General features: G+C 46.2%; 1 protein-coding gene across 1 annotated transcript in view; it reads right to left on the bottom strand.

Annotated features, from left to right (window-relative positions):
• LOC144141900 (uncharacterized) overlaps positions 1 to 23,945 on the bottom strand; it is a 40,747-nt gene that overhangs the window by 10,986 nt on the left and 5,816 nt on the right. Inside the window, exons 4-9 of the mRNA XM_077673368.1 lie at positions 23,750 to 23,808; positions 17,752 to 17,857; positions 13,054 to 13,189; positions 10,693 to 10,850; positions 4,200 to 4,391; positions 455 to 521 (exon numbers count right to left, since the gene is read on the bottom strand). Coding sequence (XP_077529494.1) covers positions 455 to 521; positions 4,200 to 4,391; positions 10,693 to 10,850; positions 13,054 to 13,189; positions 17,752 to 17,857; positions 23,750 to 23,808 — 718 coding nt within the window. The remainder of the gene's footprint in view (positions 1 to 454; positions 522 to 4,199; positions 4,392 to 10,692; positions 10,851 to 13,053; positions 13,190 to 17,751; positions 17,858 to 23,749; positions 23,809 to 23,945) is intronic.

Below are 23,945 nucleotides of genomic sequence, written 5' to 3' on the forward strand. Positions count from 1 at the left end.
CCCTTCTTTCATCACTCCCAAAAATTTTCCGGAAAATTACCCCGCATAATAAACGCACCCCCAACTTTGCTTCCGTTTCACGGGAAAAAAAGTGCGTTCATTACGCGAGTAAATACGGTAGGTACATTACTGCACTGCGATATTTGAAAGTCTTTCAATATGTATTGTGGTTTTTCAATTAAAACACGTCTTTCATGGCTGCAAAGAAGCTGAGTGAGTTGCTACAGGCTAGTTCTGGCAAATGGAACGAAGTTGCATTTTTTGTCACAGGGCCTCTCTTGAAGGAGGGAAAGTCTTTGAAGTTTGGTTTAGCTTTCAATTTAGTCCAAAGTGCTGCCTTTTGAGCTTACATTGCACCCGCTACAAACAAACACACGTGCACACCCACACGCAACCAGAACAGATGAAAGGCAACTGCACATGGAAAATGGGGAGATGTAGGACCGGCACTTACCGGACCGCTCGATGTGACGCACGTAATCCAGCACTTGGGGATCCGTGGGGTCCGCTTCACAGATCCTCTGGGAGGATGCAGAGAGGAGTTACGGACTTCAGTTCAAGCGTGGAAGCAGGGCAATCCTTTCAGTGCATCCCACAGAATTTGGTGTACAGAAAAATAGCATACAGTCGGCCCTGAGTAACAAAGACAGGACTCTTATTGTATGTTTGACAAGGCACATCAGTGGCTCAGGCCTGTGGCATACGCTATCATTGTGCCGTCCCGAAAATAGTGTAAAGACTACGAACAAAGAAGTGACAACATACGTGCTGATGAAAGGCAAAAAAGAAATTCCTTTGGGCACATAAATCTGCTTACATGATTTGAAGGCAAACGACTGGCAATACCTATCAACAGCACCTTTTCAGCTACGTTGTATTTGTCTCACTTTTTTCGTTTCCATTTCTCTGCCTTTTGCTGAAAACTGCTTCGACCAGCCTTTTCTCTGTTGCAACGTGTTCGCACGTTTCTTCACTCTTTTTCTGAGTCTTATGGCGTGAGTTACCTCAGCAAACATAATGGCACCCACCACAGCTTACCTAGAATCAGGATTCAGTGTGGCTGGTGCACACCTGAGAATGTTCACATGCCATCACATTCAGGTGCCACGCGACATGCAGTATCCTGGAACTTTTACATTTCCTATTCACAGTTTTGTGAATTTTGTGAAGCAGCCACATTATACCCAAAGGCCAATCCCTTCGGTCAATCCCTTCAAGTGTGTGTGCCACAAAAAAAAAAAGAAGAAAAAAAGAAAACAGCAACAGAAACTTGTTCTGCCACTGGCAACGTGCAAAGATAGCTCAGTGGTAGCCCACTGGGCTCCGTCAAATCCCACAGAGGATCCTATGCTCCCTTCATTCGCTAATTGTGGCAGCCGCCAATTCTCTTTACCTTGCAACAACAGCAAAAACAACAACTGTTTTTCACCGAATGGGGCACCTCAAGCCTTCAGTTTAAAATAAGAAGGCATAAGAAAAACTGTGACCCAATCCACCAGCAATATGCATATGCATATGCAGATGGCCTAAAAAATTACAGCCGTTCCACTCAATGTGAAAACTGTCAGAAGTGCAGAGCAGTGATTCACCATAATGGGCTGTGGCGCCGTTATCCGCGCACACTTACTACCCATCACGCTCTTCGCCGCCCTATGTCAAAGTTTGTCCAACGCATTTCAAATTTCCCGCCTTCGCAGTGCTCACGCGCCCCATGCCTGAAACTGCGCCAGCGGGAGTTCTGTTCTTTTTGTGCTTGCTTTTCATCCCACCACTTTTTTTCGCTTACTGTCGTAAAAAGCAACCCAACGAGCGTCCCTAACTAAATAAACACAGGTGCTGCCACTTAATTACGTATATCTTGCTTCAAATGTACCCGCAGTTTTTTTTGCACTAAACAACAGGGAGATGTATGGCAAGCGCCAGTGGCGCAGGAGTTTAGAACAGTTGTGACTATAAAAACCACTTGTTTTTCGAAGCCCCTGTTACGGGCTCTACCTGGGTCCTTTATTCGGCTACGCCGCCTGATTGCGGCAGTCGCTTGACATTGTGACAGCGAGCGAGCTACGACAACAAGGGGAGCCCCTAAAGTGCTCTGCACTTACAAGATTTGATTTATACGACCCCACAGACATACACTAAGCCTTCACACCTTGATACAAGACTGCTGCATTTCCTCAGGTAAATGGTCTTCCAGGCAATGAACGTGCTTAGCGGTAAAGCCTACTTTAAAGGAACTTGGTGTATAACAGAGTGGTTGGAAGGGGTGCTTATGCGTTAGGAGAATAGTACTCCCAACAATTCTGTACCAATTTATTTCTATTAATTAAGGGGCCATGAAGACCAAATACAAGTTTCGTTCCTTTCCCAATAACAATGACACCGACTGCGTCGCAAACTTTGATCAAATACCTAATCCAGATTCCGAGGAAAACAAATGAAGCACCAGTGACTGCCCCTTTTCACAGAATTATCTGTGATGTCACAGCATCTTGTTGGTAAACTGGGCTACTGTAGTGGGGCCTCCTCTTGTTCTGTTTGACCGTACCACTTGAATGTTAACGTGCAGTTAACCCTGACAACTACATCAGTGGAGCTGGCCTATACCACATCAGGCCTCACCATGTTTTGTCACTCCAGGGCGACATTTCGAAGACTTTCAATATTTCGTGCATTTTTTTGTTAAAAGGTGTTTTTTGTGGTAGGTATGAAGCTGATTCAGTTATGAAAAGATAGTTCTTTCAAAGCACCCGCCGCGGTGGCTCAGTGGCTAAGGCGTTGCGCTGCTGAGCACAAGGTCGCGGGTTCGATTCCCGGCCGCGGCGGCCGCTTTTCTGATGGAGGCGAAAAGCAAAAACGCCCGTGTGTACGAGATTTCGGCGCACGTTAAAGATCCCCAGGTGGTCAAAATTAATCCGGAGCCCTCCACTACGGCGCGCCTCATCGCCTGCGTTGCGTCAGTGCGTTAAACCCGACAATCAATCAATCAATCAATCAGTTCTTTCAAAGCAAAAAAGGCTGTACTTTGTTTTCATTATCCCTTTAATACTATCAGTCTTGAAAGCCTGGGAAAAAAAAAAAAGAAAAGCAAGCTCGGTCCTTTTTGTTACAATTCTTAATCTTCCAGTTGCAAAGCTACGTTTGGTTTTCTGAATATAGCTTGAGCGTGTGTTCTGTAGCCATGTCTTGAGGCTCACGACTCTCTGTGCGATCCTGCCCATCATTTCTTCATAACAGCAGTTGAGACAACTACTGAAATGCACTGCTTGGAATTTGCAGGCCCTTCTGCTCTAGGCAGAGTTTGCACACGTTGGCTCAATTTTCACTACAGCAAATCAAAAACGAAACAACACTTAAAAAACAGTGCCGCAGAGAGGTGGGACAAAAGCAGACACAAAATAGATGTGGCCTTGTGCTGCTTCAAGCAGACCAAGAAACACAAGATGAAGAAAAAGATGTGTGCCGCAACAACAGATGGCGTGTGAGCCATGTGCCCGCTACAAAATTCAATCGAGAAAACTTCCACTGCATTTACCGCGGCAGGGGCAAGACAGGAGCAGAACAGCTTAAAGGAGCCATGAACACAAAGTACAAGTTGGGTTTATTAGAAAGACTGCTTAGTCCCGATAACAATTACACCAATATCATCGCAATCTTCAAACAAATAACGGAGATATCGAAGAAAACATGTGAAGCAGTCGCGACCCCCTAGCCAATTTCCCGCAACTTTTCTATGACGTCACGGAACCTTGTTTGTGCGATTGGCGGCCGCCCAACTGACCTGTCGCGACGACACATGACTGGACGTCTGTAATGGGGCCTCTAGTTCCATTTGACCGCATCACTTGAAGGCTAACGTGCAGTTAACGCACTGAAAATTGTGTTATATTGTTGGCCCGTATGACGTCATTCTTGCTCATAACACGTCACTGTGGAGCAAAATTTGAAAGCTTTTAAATACCTCTTGCTTTTTTATCGTTCAAAAAAAACATCCTTTGTGGCTGTAATGGAGCTGAGTGAGATACTGAATCCTAGTTCTTTCAAATTAAACTAAGTTTTATTTTCTCTTCATGGCTGCTTTAAGAGGAGGGCAGGGAAGGGAAGAGAGGCAGTTACATGGCAGGGGTGGCAGAAGGGTGTCATCTTACGACGACATCTGCAGAGAACTGGGCAGATACAAGGCCGATGGTTCAGCGACTCACCTGCAGCAGTTCCAACTGATGTGAAGACGTCGTGTCCGCCGATTCTTCCCCTGGAGTCACGTGCCTCCTCTCCAACTCTTGGGAGAGGGCACGGGCGTAGTGGAGGGCGTGCAGGCAGTCATCACCGTGGCTGTCTATGTAGACGTCCGCAATTTCCTCCGCCTCGTCGGCACGTTCGTACCTCAGCAGAAGCTGTGGACAAAAGAGAGCACAGACCTTTTTGATGACCGCAATAATTGTCCTGAAGACAAGATACAGGTTTTCTTCATTAGAAAGACTGCTCTGTCGCAATAACAGTGAGGTCAATTTCATCGCAAACTTCAAACAAATACTGAGATATTAAAGGGACCCTGCAGCACTTACCATCGACTACTCGGAATGTATTTGGGGGTAAAGTCTGCTGTCCCAGCAATCTCTTCGCGCAAGAATTATAAAAATCCGCTCACTACCACTGAAGCTACTCGTGATGAGAAAACACGCATAATCGTTCTCTCTCAACTCGACCAGAGTATACGATGAAAGCTGCATGCTCTCTAATGAAAAAGGGGTGGCTTGTGGCATTCTCTTTGGCAGCCTTTGATACATCACAGGCTGGTAAGTTTTCTCCTTTTCTCCAAAACATGGATAGGCCTATTTCCATTTTGGTGCACCAAAAAAGCAGGCACGGCTGCCAGCTCGCAAGCACACGCTCAGAACTTAAACAACAGCGCAAATGACAAGGACTAAGAAAGAAGCACAGAAAAGCAGCGCTTGTCTGTGCTTTTTTCCTAGTCCTTGTCATTTGCGTTGTTGTTTAAGTTACAGCGCTTGTCTGCGCTTCTTTCCTAGTCCTTGTCATTTGCGCTGTTGTTTAAGTTCAGAATGAACCAACTGGCCCCAGTCGAGACGCTAATTCACATGCTCAGGCTGGTAGGACATTTTCGAAGCAATAAATGTTTGTTGCCGAGTGGTCTCGTTGAAAGGGGAGTATTGAGTTCGTCACTCAAACTACACGCGTACTCAAAACACAAAAGAAACGCCAAAACTGTGCGTACAGGTTCAGGCATAGAAGAGGTTTGTACACAATGTCGGCGACTGATCGTCACAGGAAATGCGAGAAATAAGCCATGAAGTTGAGAAGTAAAAGCCAATACATAGGACCACAGGGGTGGAAGCAGGGTCTAGCTTTTTGGAGCAGGCACAGGAGCAGCAAAAGTCTTATTTTGGAGCAGCTTTGGAGCAGCAAAAATCCCATTTTGGAGCAGGTTTGGAGCAATTTAGGGCTATTTTGGAGCACTTTTGGAGCACACTGATGGTCTTAAATGATGCGGCTGAGCGCACTTTTAAGACCAACTAATACAAAAACTGCATGAAAAATAGAATTTGGCAGAATTATTTAGAAAGAGTGCAATTAATCAAATAGGACCTGGCACCTTGATATTACCCTTTACTCAGGACTGAAACCTGCTTTTTTGCCAATTCCTTTAAATGTAGCGACTTTTTGGCTTTTATTTGTATAATAATCAGCACTATGTTACTAACGGTAGCCGCTTTTTTTATTTTTGTTAAAGTAGTTTCGAGCTAAACCAATCGCGTGCAGTGCGCCGCCCCGCTGCCTCCGTCGCCGCAACCGTAAAATCTGGCGTCCTGAACGTGCCCTAGCCGCGCGGCGCTCGCCAAGCGCACATCGTCTCGCATCGATATTCCCCAACACGAAGGCGGGCGCCGTACAATATGATGCCGTATTCGCAGCAAGCTGCCGCCACCCCGTCGACTGAGAAGGCAGGCATCATAGGCAGGCAGCGAACGAAGTTGGCGATTTCACGACGCCTCATTCCGTCGTAGACGCGAAGGCAAAAGTGGGCACGGCATCCAATCAAGACGCCCGCTTTCGCGGTCGAGTCGGGCCTCATCGGCGCGCGAACGAGTACGGCGGCTGTGTGGCGTGCTGCACGCAACTGTTTTAGCTCCACACCACTTCTTTCATTAAAGCAGCGCGAAAAAGTCGGTTTCAAATGAACTTCTGATGCAAAAGAGCCGGTATTACTGGCCGTAAGTTCGGGGTTCGTGCGCGCCGAAAACTCCCACCGAGGAACGCTAACGCGCACGTGTCGCGCAGCTCTCGAACTACCCACAATACCCACTCGACAGCGGAAAGGAAAGTGATAGCGGCCGCCGCAACACTCTAGAGGAGCGTGCGCATGCGCTCAGTATCGTAGAAGAGCCGTTCGCGCGCAAGATCGCGTCGTCGTGCGCATGCGCTCAGTATAGTACAATAGCCCACGCGCGCAGCGGCTTGGCAGTTCTCGGTTCGTGCAGCTCCCGAAAAATTAGACTTCAATCACCACAGTAACTGCGCACTCGCACAATATAATAATAATAAAAACTACTGATGCGAAGGATGTGCGAACGGGTCGTTCGTCTTACTTCGAGCAGCTGCAAATTCCTGAGGCTATGCCTCAAGTTATAGCCCTAGACAACTGTTCAATGTACTTTTACTCATGCTGGTGACAGCCTTCCGGGAAAGTCGCGGCGATTATAACGTTCCACAGGGAACCACGAGTGCACCGAACTGCCGTGGCTATTGATGCGGCGTGGATGCAGCTGCGTATATTGTGTAGCCATCGCTCAGTGTTGCCCGAACTACGACAAGACTCGGCTAAATTTGGCGTTGTATGCTCTCAATGGACAATAATCGCGCAAATTGTCGTTTTTGCGCAGCTTGGCGCAGCAGGGCAAATTGGCGCACAATGGCGCAATTGGCGCAGCAGTTCCACCCCTGGGACCATCACGGCGGTGCCAGGGGTGCATAATGAGGGAAATTGAAGAGAGAGCGCGGTTGGTTTTTTTGTGTCATTCCCAGCGATTTGTGTGCTCACTGCTTCATGTGCATGTGCAATATTTTGCTCAGGTATTCCTGGCAGTGTAATCTAAACGTAGTGCAGGTTTACTCGCACTGCTCAGAAAGTGTTGCACGGTCCCTTTAGCCCTTTCACAGCAGAGTTTTTTTTCTGACTGCTTCAGATTCCCTGCCATTTTTTTTTTAGTATTGCTTCCATGGAAATTTTGTGCTAGTGAATCCTATAATGCGCTGCACGACGTGGAAACATTTTTATTCCTGAAGATTGCTGAAGAAGGTTGGTCGAAGGCATGCTATTCAGGCTTGAATTTTCCTTCCAGCAGAAATTGCATTCGTCGCGTTTCCTCTGCTTTCTGAATTAAAAGGATGCAGGGGCTCTTCCTTGCTGTCTTCACTCGGCAAGCCATTTTGCTGAGCTGCTTCATCATTGTGACTTCCGTTGGAGTCGGAATTCATCAGAAGTTCCTGAATTTCTTTTAGGACTCGTTGGAGTCGGAATTCATCAGAAGTTCCTGATTTTCTTTTAGGACTCAGCCCTTTGGCAGCCACCTCTGGGCTGAGCCGCGTCACCGTCGTTGCGACCCAGCGAACGATGGGGGGACCAACGAGTGAAGGACAAAGCGAACGATGGGAAGACCAACGAGTGAAAGAAAGCAAAGGAGGAGAGTGTCGCAAAATTGGGAGGAAAGGGTGGTTCGCCGTGGCGGTGCGGGCCAGCGCTTTTTGAAGGCGTGCGGTGGGGGAGAGGAGGGGGCAGTATGCTGCGCCCGAACGAGGCGCTCGACGGCGCAACACTTGGCGAAAAGGTGAGGAGGGTGTGCGTGTGACTTTCATGTGCGTTCGCTTGAGACTCAGTTTGCAGTCCCTTCCTGAGACGCACCTCGCGCCACCGACGCAGAGGCTCACCATAGCTGCCGTAGAGAAAACCCACGAGTGAGTGCTTCTTCAGCGCACTGCTGCTGCGCCCAAATATTGCATCAGGGAGTATCGTAATTACCAGCCAACTTTTCTTTCGTTTTCCCTTCCCGCACCCCTCCTCCCCCTATTAGGCCAAACAGCCATCCTACCATAAAGACTTTTCATTCATTTGTTCATTCTGAAGAGTAGTGAAAACTACCATTCCATTTCAACCAGTTTTAACCGGCACGCAGATTTCCCGCTGATGCTTTTGTTGATCAAATGTGGTGAACAAATGCCACTGCAAGACGTGTTGTTGGGCAAGCTGGTTTGTATTACAGAAACAAGATTTTGCGCAGCAAAAGACACGGATGGCGAAAAGGACGGGATAGCTTTAGTCCCATCCTTTTCACCGTCCGTGTTTTTCGCTGCACAAAATCTTACTTTTGAAAGACCACTGATTTGGTAGTAAAGTTCGAATTCTTTAGCAGTATGGAGCAACACCAAATGAAAACCCAAAAACTTTCTTTCATCACTTAGCAAGACCAAACACAACAGAAAATCCCCCATGTCCCAATCCTAAATACAAATTTGGAGTTGCAAAAACATCCAACCTACACCTGGACAAGAAAAAATGCAATGGTAGAGGGCTACTGGTTAGATTACAATAACTAACGGTTTTTAAAATGTGCACCAAAATGTGAAATGCACAGGTGTTTTTTGTCTTTCTGCTGCTGCACTGTAAAGACAGCTGCCATGACTGGGAATCCAACCCACGACCTCCCACTTACTAGTGCAATGCCTTGGTCCCTAGTCCACTGCCGTTGAAGTTTGCACGAAAGAAAAACTATTAAGCAGTTGAATAGTAGTAGAGCTTTTAAAGGAGCCATGAAGACAAAATACAAGTTGGGTTTATTAGAAAGACTGCTTAGTCCAGATAACAATGATACCAATACCATCGCAATCTTCGAACAAATAACGGAGGAGATAATAAAGAAAAGGTGTGAAGCCGTGGCGACCCCCTAGCCAATTTCCCGCAACTTTTCTATGACGTCACGAAAGCTTGTTTGCGCGATTGGCGGCCGCCTAACTGACCTGTCGCGACGGCAGATGACTGGACGTCTGTAATGGAACCTCCAGTTCCATTTCACCGCATCACTTGAATGCTAACGTGCAGTTAACGCACTGAAAAGTATGTTTTATTGTTGGCCCGTATGACGTCACTCTTGCTCACAACACGTCATCCTGGCGCAAAATTTTAATTTTTAAATACTTCTTGCTTTTTTTTCGTTAAAAAAACATCTTTTGTGGCTGTAATGGAGCTGAGTGAGATACTAAATCTTAGTTCTTTCAAATTACATGAAATGGTATTTTCTCTTCATGGCTCCTTTAGTACAGAATACGAGGACCCGTAGCCCAACTAAGGGGAACGGGTGATTAAGAACGGGGGTAAAGATCAATAGAAGAAAAACAACATCAGCTGCTACGGCAAGAGTGCTCCTTGGCCTGAATTGGTCTTTATCCACTCATGGTTCAGCCCTCAATCGTCGTTCAGCCTTGGAGGTTGTAGCGAGGACACAACACAGACGCACCATTCCCAGTACTCGTGTGTCAGGCCGTTTTTTAAAAGAATAAATGGCCATTTTATGAAGTGCGTTTGACCCGTTTTTGTTGTGATCATCAAAACTGCTCTCTCTGGCTCATCCCGGCTGCTCTCTCTGGGAATCCAAATCCAGTAGCACTTTGAAGTGCATTCTCATTCATTGAATTTAAGTGCCAGAGCTGTGTTCCTCTATTCATTTTTCTTTTTTTCTTTTTTTTCAGGAGGGATGCAACTGCAGTGCAGAAGAAAGTAGTTTTCACTTGAAGATACTACTCGGAAATACGATACCACTGGTGTTTATTTCGTTGGTTAAAGCTCCTGGCTTTGTGCCGAGAGGTTCGAGAAAAGGCCGTTCAACAAATGCTGCTACACGGAATTGTAAAGAGCCCTGAGCAAATTTCATCATCACCATCAGCTTCCAGTGTCCACTGGAGGACAAAGGCCTCCTGTGTGTTCCTTCAACTGTTCCTGTCTTGCGTTGCCTTCGTTCGTTCTGTCATACCAAATTTCCTAATGTCATCCATCAATTCAGCTATCAGTTTTCTCTTAATTCTAATCCCTCGTCTCGATAGCCACTCTGTTACCCCGGTTTAAAGAGTTTAAAAAAACAAATGAATACTTTATGAAGTTTGTTGAAGCTGCTTTTGTTGCACTCACTAAAACTCGCCTTCCAACTTCACTGCAGGTCAGCTAAAATTTAGAGCTTGTAAGGCACAACAACAGTGCCACTGTACCCAACGGATCCCTTGGCAAATGTTGAAACCGCAAGAGGTTGGCTACCCGCCCAGTACATCAGGGAGACAGGCCCGACTCACCACTCTCTCCGTGCACTTTTTTCCCATCCGTAGTCTTTGGTTGTGCCGTTCACTCCTTAAATACGCTCTGATTAGTTTAAACTTGTACTTTATTAGAATTCAACGCACCCCTTTCAGTTGCTAGCGCAATGCCATGGTTAGTGATGCGGCGCAGTGGATGCCAGCATGAAATACAAGCTACTAATCACTTCAACCCGCTTTTGTTCGGCACATTAAAACTTGCATTGCCACCTTCTCCCATTCTAGCCACGACCAACAACTCCTAACATTGAAAAGCTGCCCCTCCAACCAACAGGCTCCTCGACAAATCTCAAACGGGGAAAATGTCTGACACGCCACCTGTAGCATCTTGGTGAGGAAGATGTCCACCGTCTCCCGGCAGGCGCTGCCAGACGATTCCTCATCTGTGGGGAACAGAGCCCGCCACTTGTCCAGCGCACTGGCCACGCTGGTCAGCTCCTCGTACGACTCTCCGCCCACTGTCTCGCCATCTGCGTCTGGAACGGTGAAGCAGGAAGATGTTTGAACACGGCTGCCATCCACATCATCCTATTGCTTGTATTCACCGGCGAGGCGCCCATGCAGGCAACCGTGTGAGTGCGCCATCACCTGTTACGTCAGGCTCCGCAGGATGGTGGTACTTGTACGTGCTAAGCACATGACTGTGTCGCACATTAACAAACTCTCCCTCAACGAACGCAAAGTATTGCCTCGAGTCCGATGTGAGTGTGATTAATAGCATCTCTGTTGACACCACCGTTGAGAATCGGGTTGAAATGGAGCAGACGACGCACACCGGTGTTTTTCTTCTTCGGCGTGCGGGCGCAGTGGCCCAAGCCGCGCCATGTCTGTAGCGCAGCGGCCATGTCTGTGGCCGTTTCCAGTGTTGCCAAGCGAAGAAATTGACAGCTAAAATTTTCAACGTATACTACCTATACTCGGGTGCAAAAAGAGAAAGAGAGAGGTTCTTTAAGGGGGGGGACACTGGTCTTGAAACAATGTCTTTTAATTTTCAAGTAATCTCGTGGAACTTGTCAGTCTTGCTGCTTTTTTCCCCACTGATTTCAAATATGCCATTATTTTTTTAGTTGGCCAATTAGTTACCAAGATAATTAGAGCTAATTAGCCATTTTTGGTTGAACAATACACAAAACAGGGTTGGTCATAAAACTGTAATCTTTACATTTTCGGACACTACGAACACTGGTGAGTGCAATAAGGGAATGCGTTTTTCGATGCATCGCTTGGAACTAATTTTACAGCTCAGTAAACTTGGGCGTTTGAAATGGGCATTCAAAATGGTTCCTTGCCACTGGTGCCACCAGAGTTTAATAAACTGTAAAATTACTTCCAAGCGATGCATCAAAACCTGCTTCAATTATTGCATTCACCAGGGTTCATACATAGTATTGGAAAATATAACGCATCCCACCTATTAACGCATCCCCCTGTAAGGAGGGCTAGACACTGGCATATAAAATCCAAAGCCTAGACAGAACTAACTTCTCAAAAATGGTTTATTAAAACACACACAGATGGCATGTACTTACGGATGGCGTTTAGGCAAAACCATCGAAGTCTTTTTCCTCAGGCTCGCTAACAAATAATTCAGTATCTTCAGTGGGAGTTCCACCAGCGCATCACTGTCGTCCTCCAACTCTCTAATGTCTTCTTCGCCAACATCGTTACCACTCGCAGACCGGATTACTCCGGCCTTTATCAACCCGGCTACAACTGTTTTTGTAGAAATGGAGTTTGAAGAGTTGGAGACCCATTTGGCCACCTCTCCAAACGTCGCGCGTCTCTTGCGTGCTGTCGTAAATCAGCGCAATAAAGGTGTCATGGCGGACGGAAGTGACGCGACCGGAAGTGGCCCGAAAATCGAAACTTATCCGCAAGCTGTCATTTTAAAAATTAGCAGCACGTTTACCTCCTTCAGAGTAACTCTCTGCAATAATTTGTAAGCTGCATTTTGTTTTTGCAACCCAGTTTGATGTTACTTTGAATTTATTCTGAACTGTAGTTACTGCGCATGGCGTAAAATGGCGCGTGGTTGTCGCAGGCCATTATCAGTTTTTGACTAGAAAAAGCTGCAAATTCTTTGGTGTAACATCCCGAAGCGACATATGAGCTATGAGAAACGCTGTACCGGTGGGCTTGGGATTGATTTACACCATAGAGCTGTGTCTAAACGTGCACTGGCCACGCGCTGTCGCCGGCAACCAGATTTATTCCATACATAAGTCGCACCGGTGGATAAGACGCATCAACGAAAATTTCAGAAAAAAAACGCGACTTGTACACCGGAAAATACGGTAGCATTTCTCATGTGTAACAATACATGATTTAATGCATCCAAGTTCTGTCTCATATTTTCATGGAGTTCTCAAGCATTGCCACTCAACTTGGAGCCGAACCGAATTCAGTTCAATATTCCAAATGTTTCGAATATTCACACAGCCCCAATACTCAGACCACGAGGCATGCCACAGCGGCACTCTGTAGTCTCCATTCGGAGCTTCAAACTTGCACCAGATGACTTTTGCACGGCCATTTTCACATCTCCCCTTTTGGCAAAATCCAGTCATTTCCACCGGAAATCTAACCAGGAACTTCGCATCTTTACCCCTCCTCACTTCACCACTGAAGCAAGTAGTTAACCCTACTGACTTCACAGACTTGCAGCCGAGTGCCACTGACCGATGGAGTCGTTGTGGCCGGTGCGTGCCGCGTGGGGTAGCCACTGGAGGTAGTCCAGGAGGCCCAGGTAGCCCCGCACAAAGGCGTCCAGCTTCTCGTTGGGCCTGAGCACCTTGCGATCCACCTTCAGGTGCTCCTGCACGATTTGGAAGAGAAAGAAAATGGCAAATCTGTCGTGAGACAAATTCTTTTTCCACAAACGTTTTGTCCCAGAAAATTGCTCAAGATGCCTAACAAAGGGGCTGTAAAGAGAAAATGCAACCTAGTTTTCTTTGTTTGTTTTTTCAATATCATCTTGCCCTTGGTAGCCCACTCAGCTTCGGTTAACATGCCTGCCTTTCTTTTACCTGGTTTCCTTCCCTCTATTCTAGCCTTGAAGGACGTTGCTATAAGAGAAGAAGATGCAAGAAACATTGAAAAACTTCCAAATTTCACACTCGATCACATCGGCAGTGAAGCAATAGAGAGAACACTAAAAACACTAGTAATCACTAGTGTGTTAACAGCACATTAGTGTTCCAGTGGCCCAATCAAACAGAACAAGAAGCACCCCTTCGATTGCCCAATCACATTTCTTGGTAGTGCCTTTTGTCGGTGGCGGCCAGACACAAGAACAAGACCATGCAACATTTTAAACACCTGGCAAGAAAGGGCTTGTTGAGTTGCCACTGCTCTGTCCGTTTTCCCTAATATCTATATTTGTTTAAAGGAGCCATGAAGAGAAAACACAAGTTTGGCTTATTCAAAAGATTGCCTCGTTAGAATCATACTGACACCACTTTTCGCTCAAATAAGCTACATAATTAATAAATAATAAATAATAAATAATAAATAATAAATAATAATAATAAATAAACTTCGCTCAAATAAGCTACATAATTAAGAAATAAGGGAATGGCCATGCGACCCCCCAGCTCATTTTCCGCAACAGAACCTATGATGTCATTCGAGCCAGCTCTGTGATTGGCGGAGGCCAGCACAAGCAGACGCAAATTAGGTAGAGCTCAGAAGCTAGCCGAACGAGCGATTTGCGCTTAAATTTAGGGCACATTCTTTACAAAGCAATAAGAATGGTGGGAAAAACAGTGGAAGTTACGAAAGCACATGTAAACATAGAAGTACTGATGCGTACTGCTGTTGGTACTGCGCGCATTATGCTTGGTTTAGCTGCACAGCACAACGGGGCTTGGGGTTGTCTCAGACGACACTAGCTGATTGATGCAAGCAGCAGTGTCTTACGCAATCATCTTACGCGATCATGTTTCAGGGAGCGATTATTTTCTCCCAGAACAAAAACATGCCAGGTTTAAATACGGTCAAAAACAAACCAAAGGCTTGCCACGGTATGGTGTCGCCATCTAGGTTCAGGTAACGTAAAGAAACGCGGCAACGCACCAGCATCACCGTACAGGGTGGAGACACCCTTTGAACGGTCCCGTGCCGCCGCAATCGGGCCAATGTGCTCAATGCATTTATTTTCATTTCCCACGAGACCTAGCAACACGAAACAGATAATATGATTCAAACTTCGCCAGTAAACCGTGTTGCGGCGATAACTTTAGCGTGGTTTTGACACAATAGGCAGTTTTAGCATATCGTTGCCGTGTTTGCGTTACCGTTTACAGTGTTACCGGAAGCCGCTGGCGACGGTGAAGCCTGTGCCGGTAAGTTACCGTTCGGTAACTCTCGCGCTGCGCAGTCGACTCCTGCAAACACGGTAAACGGTAACGCAAACACGGTAACGATGTGCTAAAACTGCCTAATGACTTGTTTCGGCGGTAAGCGAGCGACCCAAAATGGCGGCGCCAGCGTATACGTGTCTCTACCCTGTACGGCAGACTCATGAATGAAGGTATTCTAGGCTGCAGAGCGGTCGGTTCCTGTGATGTCATTGCAGACCCTGAAAACAAACGATTTCGCGGGAAAATCAAAATTTTAACTTAAATTGATTAATTTCCCAGTGAATAAAGCATCGTTTGTATCCGGACAAGCGCTGGGGGCACTGTAAAACACGAAATCTGTCGAATAAAACCAACTTGCACTTTCTCTTCATGGCTCCTTTAAGGTTTGCAATAATACTCGTATCATTGTTGTTGGGGTAAGCAGTCTTTTTAACAAACCAAACCTGTATTTTGTCTTCCCAACCAGTTTATATTACTCCACCCAACACAATGATTAAAACCTAGGATTCACTCAGTTAGAGAAGGCATAGCGAGGGTATATTTGACAGGAAACAAGCGCTCGGCCACTAATCAGTGCTGATCTGTTGAATGTCGCCTTAGAGTTACTACTATGTAGTGGAGCAGTGGAACAGAGACTACCCCGGTAAAAACAGTTTCCACCTGACAGTGGAAATTCCCTACGAAATTAGATGCCGATAGAATTACTCTGTGATAAGCCATGGCTGAACACCATTAGTCAGTTTTGGCGTTACAAGTGAAATAACAATGAGCGGAAGGCATAATTATTGTAAATCCTTCCCAACCAACAACTCATTGTGGTTATAGGTGTGAAAGCAAAGGGAAACTGTGATGCCATTGCTTGCCAGCTATGCAAATTCGGTGGCTTGTGTCAAAATAAGTTGATCAATTCCAATGCTGCTTTGTACATCATCGCTTGCTGGTCTTGCTGTGATGGCTTTTAGCTTTGATAGCTTGCTTAATTAAGCAGCGTTTCATGCGTCCTTTAAGTTTTTGTGCCCACTGCCATGCCTATAACACTTTTACTTCTGTGGAAAATTGGCTGCTTCTTAGACATCCAAGAAAACATTATTATGTGATGAAAATATTGGTTCAGCCTACAACACCTCAAAATGAACATGACAGATCGCCTTACCAAATGACACCGCTTGTTGAAATGTTTTCATAAATGACAGAAGAGAAAAATATTGGCAAAATAAAAATGTTTGAGCGCACTTCAGAAAACTTGTTTACCAAAAAAATAAAAGCAAAATACTGGTGACACTAAAAGCGATTCAGAATATACATACTGTAGGCAAATGTTTCAAGAAATCTTTCTAAAACACAAAGAATTTGCATGCAGCTGTTCTCTGAATGCCAAAAATCAATGTTTGAGGAGATAGCCGTGTGGTGAAGGAAATAGTCCTTTTATGGTTCCACATTAAGTGACAATAGCCTCCTGCATTACATTGCCTCGTCAATGTTTTGATTGATTGATTATGGGGTTTAACGCGCCGACGCAACGCAGGCGATGAGGCGCGCCGTAGTGGAGGGCTCCGGATTAATTTTGACCACCTGGGGATCTTTATCGTGCGCCGAAATCTCGTACACACGGGCGTTTTTGCTTTTCGCCTCCATCAGAAAAGCGGCCGCCGCGGCCGGGAATCGAACCCGCGACCTCGTGCTCAGCAGCGCAACGCCTTAGCCACTGAGCCACCACAGCGGGTTTCGTCAATGTTTTCGAAAAATATCGGTACCAAAACTATTTGTACCGTTGATCAAGTTGACAGTTTCACGTAGGGCAACCATTAAAACAACAGAAATACCCACGCATGAAAATAAAACTTGCCAGCAAACCCCTAACCGCATTTCTGACCAGTTTAAAGTTGTGATAAAAGATAATGACTGAGTGTTATCGTTTGACTTGGAGCTGGAGCTCTTGTCATTGAGATCAGGCGTCAATGTGGGCAAACTATGAGCGGCATGCTTTTTTTTCGGGGAAAAGTAGTGTGTGACGAAGGTGCCGAGGCAAGTTGGCTCAAAGTTAGGCAACTACATACATAGTAGTTGCATGAAATAATATATTCGCAGTGATGTACGTGGTTTGCAAGTGGTCCCAATGGCATATAGCAGTGCGATAGGACCTTTAACAACACACTATAATAGGACTGCTTGTGATCAAAAATGAACTAAGCTAATAGGTTCTGAGCCGCCAGCACAACCTCCCGTCTAAGGGGGACTTCCCTGATCACATTCCTAGGGACTTACTGCTTCATGACCCACAAGCTTAAAAAGCATCGTGCACCGATACGAAAAGTTTCACACATTCATACAAATGTTCCTAACGGCCTAGTTTGCCCCTTTTAGAAATATATCACTTTTTCACTGAGATAAAAAATAAACAGGGAACACATTTTGGTTTATCCAGTCTTCACTACATGGCGCTAGCTGTCTAGCCAGCAAGACTGTAATCTTTTTATTTCAGTATATCTCTAAAACAAGCCAACTAGGCCATTGTGAACATTGATGTGCATTTGTAAAAGTTTTCATATCGGTGCACGATGGTTTTTAAGCCTGTGGGTCATGAACTAGCAAGTTCCATAGGAATGTTAACAGGCGAGACCCTTCAAAAGATGGCATAAATACAACACCACTACTGACACAATTGTCTCAAGCAGGCGAACCAGCAACACCACCAAGCCAGTACAACACACCGAGTGAGCAATAATTAAAATGGCGACCTGTCTCTTCCGCTTTCTTAGGCTATGGCCACGGTACTAGTGAGTGCAATAGTTTCTCGTTAGCAGAGCCTCCACTTGGCACCAACTGCAGGCCTATTTTTCAGATCTGAATAAGTATTTTGCGCATTTTAGTATACATCCTAAAATCTCAGCTGAGGACTCATGACTTTTCTATTTCACTTCACTAGCTTAGAGTCGAGTAAATACTGAAGCCGGACTGCCTTCCGTCTTGCTGCTTGACTACTATCGGCTCACGTGTAAGCGACGACCGTCCCCACCTGGAAGAAGGTGCGCAGGTGTGCGTGGCGCTGGTGCTTGAGGCAGTAGACAATGTACTCCAGGGCAATCTCCTTCTTGTCGGCCACCAGCAGGCACCGGGAGTGCCTGCGTGCAGACAGGAACGGAAGCGAGAGAGAGAGAGAAGGACAGTTGGCAGGGCATCCCCTGCACTGTCGAGACCCCAGAGCCTCAAACTAACAAATGCCAGAGGAAAAAAAGCCGCACAAGTGCTGTGCTGCCCTGGGTGCTGCCATGACAGGTGGCAGTGTACCTTTCTTACTCAGCCTGGCTTGCAACACGGCTTGTCGCCATTCCTGAAGACAAGCACAAAAACAGGAGCAACTTTTTTTTCTAGCTAGTCATGCACGAAGTTTTTAGGAGTATCTGTCGAATAATGATTTTGAAAGATATGTTTCTGCATTGCTAAAACAACTGTAAATGGTCTTTTAGCAACACTCTTACGTTTTATTGCAGTTACAGGCAACTTAACCAGCACCATGTAATTAAACAACGCATCAGGCAACATGTAATCGGAAGGCATGGGTTCAGTCCGCACAAGAGACACATGTTTTTCTCCACTTTCTTTTCCAATATAAAATAAGGAAAGGTTAAGAGCGCTAAATATAATAAATTAAAAAAATAAAGACAAAGTTTACTGATTCCCTTATGCTTTCACTGGCATTCTAGACTGCTGGCTTTCCTTTCTGTATTCCTTCAACAAGTACCTATATATTCAATGAGTGGTGCAATGAGCCAGGAAGAACATTTAGCTGAAAAATATAAACAACTTTGCGCTTAACTAATTTATTCCAAATTAGTCCAACACTTTCGACAGAGGAACTGTCTTCGTCGGAGATTCTCTTACAATGAACACAGAACTCTTATATACAGGAGTGTGGTTCCTTGGGCGAGTTTGTCCTCTATTCGTGAAAAAAGCTCTGGGAGGGATGAAGGGCAAAGCAAGTAGCAAGTAGCAAGAAACGCAGCGTCCTGTCTACCTGCTTTGTCCTGCGTCCCTCCAAATGCCTTTTTCACAAAATCTTATACACACGTGCATGCGAGGGATTCCTTTTCTCCTCACCCTCGTCAAGGAGGGCCCTCGAGGAAAATGAGGTAGAAAGAAATGTAACAAATCCAGCAACCGCACCGCACATGCAACATGAGGTGCTCTGAGGGAGAGGGTAAATGAACTAGAGAGAGAAAAGAGAAAGAAAGAAGCCAAGGAAAAAATGGGGAGATGATAAGACCGGGAAAGAGGATAAGACTGGGTGAGTGTAAGGAACGGGAAGTGGGCACAAGCTTTTAATAGGTTAGCTGCGACGTTGGGGAAGACGGCAAACAAAATAGACCAACGCTTGTACGCAGATGGGGAAAAGGGGGGGGGGGGGTTCTATTGTTGCAGTCTTGGCTGAACACTTGCTGCGCTGACAAACGACAAATGCATGACAAACTGCTAGATGGAGAGGCATTGCTTTTGCCAAAAAACCGGTGGTGATTGTACTTTGAATCTCTTTTGTGCGTCCGCGTCAAGGTGGCAGTGCAAGACGCGCAGGGCAGTGAGCGGTGCGCCATAAAATGGACGGCCCACAGGAAAGCCAAAAAACATGTCAGAGAAACGGCCAGCACGCTGAGTTTGCAGAAGACGATGACTGACCCACCTCTCTCATCAGTGGCGGCGTAGAGAAAAGTAAAGGTACACATATAGCACCAAAGGCGTGAAATCAGGAGGAAGGTCACCAGCCGAAAATCTCTCAATCGCGCCACTGCTATCTCCTAAAACAATGCAAAACAAGGCAGGAGGCGGTGACCCTGAAAACAGAAGTTTGTACTGCAAGGTACGGCCAGGCCGGCACTCCCGGACCACGTTCACCTCTCTCTCTCTCTCTTCTCTACTGTCCCAACCTGGACATCAGGTAGCGCTTATCGCACAGCATGCACAGCCACTGGCTGTGGGCTGGGGTGCGAGGCCTTGGGGGCTTTTTTGGAAATGCGACCATTCCCCGATTAACAGTGCTTGGTACAGAAGAAAAAAAAATCACTATACAATGTGGGGGAAGGGGGGGGGGTGCGTGAAGCCTTAGTGTTGCCAAGTCCGATTCACCTGGACGCATCACATGCCGCCCGCAATCTCATCGACACCATGGGTTAGGGTTTTGAACTTACAAATAAGATGTGATTCTCTCAGTTTATGATCATGCTTTCTGTGGGAACCTGTCTCTAGCAGAGGGACTTTTATGTGGTCGAATGAATGTCCCGGGTGGCTGACACGTCTCGATACGGGTAAGTGCAGTTGCGTTTTATTGTGGGACCGGTGATTATTAGAGCACTTTTAGAAGGCGGTTTCTGCTTGCACGATGTACTGCATGCCACAGATGTCACAGGGAAGCATGTAGACGACGTCAGGGCTGTCACAGTTTAGATGTGCATTTATTTGCAGTACATATCCCTTGGAGCTGGCTTCAGCAGTGGTTGTGGTTGTCTTATGTAGACAGACCTTACAATGTGATTTTTAGCATGGCTGGCGTCCCTGCTGAGAGCTTTCAATGGTCCTTGCTTTGGCTTTGACTAGCATATCTTTCAACTTTTTTCCACAGAGATAAACCACTCGTGGGGCCTTCGGGGAAAATTGAAGATAGGTGGCTACTTTGTTGTAGTGTACTGAAATGTCTCAAAATAATATTTCAAAGTTTAGCCAGTACAGACAAGTGGGTGAGCTCTAGGTTTATGTGGTCCTCTTTATTGCTGGGTTTCATTTCGTTTAGAATTCCCTTGCGATTTAGGTTGTGAGTTCTGTCGATAGAGTTCTCAACCACTGCCGCTTGGTACTTCTGACGAATGAGTCCATTTTTGAGATGTTGGGGCTGCGATCAAAGTCGGCGTTATTAGAGCAAATTCTGCACTATCTATGGGCCTGGGAATACGCAATGCTAATCATAAAATGTCTTGGATGGTCACTCTTCGAAGTGCAGGTACTGCTGGCAATCAATTAGTTTTCTAATAATGCTGTGGAGGTAACGAGCATCATGAAAATTGAATGGCAACATCCAGGAAATTTGCCGATGTCTTTGAAATGTTGTGCATGAGTGATCTGGACAGATGCACTGCCTCAAGTCCAAAATGAACTTGTGAAACCTTGCTTTGTCATCCCGCCAAAAAAAAAGAAGTGTCACCTAGATACCTCTTATACATAAGCGGGCAAGTGGGTTGCGCTTCCAAGAACGGTTCCTCGATCGAAACCATGAACAAGTTTGCATATAAATGGTGCAATTTTCGTGCCCATAGCTGTGCCGCTAATTTGAACGAAATGTTTGTTTTCTATTTCGAAATAATTGTAACAAAAAGAACACCAAGCTGAGTAGCGTAGTAAAAGCATTCATTAATTTCTTGTGGCATATCAGCATTCCGAAATGTTTCCACGGTATACTTGATGCCGTCTGAATGAGAGATACTAGTGTACAGCGATGAGACATCCATTGTAACCAGGAAGCTGCCAGAAAGCTGCCCTTAAATAAGCGTAACCATTGCCGGGGTCATACTTAGCCACAGTCCTTTCAGTATATGACGTGCCAATACATAGGATTCTAATGAAGCACTGTGCAATTTGCAGCACATGCATTTATCAATGTTTGGCAGAGAGAGAGAGAAAGGCGCGAGACCAGGGTCATGTTGTGCAGGCCGTACCTTTAACCAGGCAGAGTCAGTCGCTGTGGGCGCCTACGCCGGTCACCTGGGCGACCGGCGCAAGCACCCAGTGTGTCCTGTTTTGCTGGCTTGGTGGTGTCACGGCTGTGGTGGGTGAAACCACTGGAGAAGGAAGAGCTTGCTGGCATTCCTGCTGTGTGGCCCCTCGTGCTGGACTCTCCACACCTCGTGGTTTGTAGGGCCTTTGCTGACAGCCGAGCGCTCGGATGGAGATCACATTGCAGAAGTGCTCCGCCAGCAGGGCAACACCTTCAAAGCTTGCGAGCAAAGAGTCAGCAGCGAAATCCCTCCACACGGATAGTTCATGGAACGCGTGGTCGGTGTATCGCACGTCGGCTCACAACTCTTTCCGGTGACACAGGCGGTGGACTTCGCGCACAAAATTAGAAGCCCCGCGGTTGAAGAATGCAACAAATCGCCAATCTCTCCCGTTTCAGTGCTGGTTGGTTCAGAGCTCGGGGAAGAGACAGGCTCAGAGACATTCTCCTCAACGCCGGACAATAGACTGCAGTAGGATGGAGAGTTGGGCGAGTTGGTAAAGCGACATGGTTGGTTTGAAACAGCACGTTAAAGCGGGATTACGAAGGAAAGAACCGGGCAGGAACTTCCTGTCTGGTTCTTTTCTTCGTGATCCCGTTTTAACGCACTGTTTCCAACCAACCATGCCGGACAATGGAGGCAAACTTTGACGATCATCCCCCTCGATTTCTGCAGGGATGACGACGATCCACTTACTGCTATGTCCGCAGTTCCGATGCGGATCACCAGGGTCTCCACAGTGGGAGGTAGGTATTCTAGGGTGACGGGTACGTCTTCGAACTTCATCCCGCCGTAAGAGATGAATCCGGGAGCGTCTCTCTCACTGCGGTGGAAGTGTCCGTGCACATGAGTGAATGCCCACAATGGCATTCCTGATGGTGTGCCTGGGAAAGCGGCGGGTTAACCGCTCCGTTGTATGGAGTCTGGCAGCCATTGATGGAGAACTATTTGATGAGTTGTGCAATGAGCCAGAAAGAACTTTTAGGTGAAAAACTATACTCGGTTACAACTCAAGAACGGCACCACCTCATGTAGTGTATCACTCCGCCAAAGCGCCGGACCCGTGACGTCAGTGCGCGCGTGTTTTGAAAGGGGTTTGCTATGAATGCGTGATATCGTCTGCCTTGTCTCACGCAGTTTGTTTGTCGTCACTGGAGTCATTTATAAGCATATTAAGTCCAAAAAATCATGGAAACGGCTCACGCCATGTTCAAAATATTCCCAGTAACGCCCTACTTGCACCGCACAGAGAAACATCCGGCTATGGTGATAAGGCACAGTGGCAACTTCAGGTGCCATTCTTAAGTTGTCACCGAGTATAGTTGAATAGTTTTGACAGAACCGTCGAAAGTGTTGGACTAATTTGGAATAAATAAGTTACCCGCAAAGTTGATCATATATTTGGGGTCACACTTCTAGGTCCGAAGTGTGACCCCAAAGTGCGACACTTTGGACACTTATCATTCGGGGTCACACAACAGGACCGCACTACGCGCTTCTCTCACAAAAAATGCTCGCAGCAAAACAAAAAGAAATGAATTGGTGGTGGCAATGGGAGAAGCTGTGGTTTAGCAAATTGATTCGAGTCGACTAGGCCTTTTTATGCGTTAATAAATACAAGTTGTCTGTGTTTCCCATTCATCAAAAATACTGCCACCATAGCAGCGATTCAGACTTCCAAAACACCTCAAGGTATCTAAAAGCATGGACTTCCCGACAGACGTTAAGTGCAGCGCGATTTATTTATGGTAAACGGAAAATTGCAAGAAAATTAGCGTGTAACACCCCGATGTTACATCTCGGCTGGAAGGTGCTCGAAAAGCTACAGATTTAGGCTACCTTGACATTTAAAATATTGCCGAAATATTGTACGGATGAGCATTTCCATTGTTTTGCCCCCCCTTAAAAATCCAGTCTCACTCGTTATTTTACACATTGATGAACGACTTCCTGTTGGCTGCTGAGACATGTAGAGAGAAACAGAATAAGACGAACCTAGCCACCTGCCCTTATTCATATTTCGCTCAAGAAAGGACCTAACCCGTGTAAGTACTCTGCATTTTGAAACACGAGCCTTTCATGTGTCCCAAATCTGTCTTGCCTGCGGTCAAAATAAAAAATGCTTGACGATACAGGCTACCATGCCCAAAGGTGTGTCACTAAGCCAGGCTGACATTATCATCATGATAAGTCTCAGAAGCCCTTGGGGGAAGGGGGGGGGGGGGGGGAAGATAAGGAATGCTTGTGGGCACCCACCTGATAAAAAAGTTGGTACGTTCTGGTGTGGCCAGGTTTTCGTGGAGCAGCATCCCAGCCTGCACGCAGAAAACTCACGGGTAGACGAGGACAGCATAGCAGCATGGAAGGGTGAACAACAAATTAAAAGTCATTTCACAGGGTCACTACGTTTTCCAACCTCCTTTCAAGAAAGAGAAAAGAATTCTCGAGCCAG

This window comes from Haemaphysalis longicornis, unplaced genomic scaffold (assembly GCF_048455015.1).
Source record: "Haemaphysalis longicornis isolate Haplotype H1 unplaced genomic scaffold, Haemaphysalis longicornis Haplotype H1 scaffold_6, whole genome shotgun sequence".
Lineage (NCBI taxonomy): Eukaryota > Metazoa > Arthropoda > Arachnida > Ixodida > Ixodidae > Haemaphysalis > Haemaphysalis longicornis.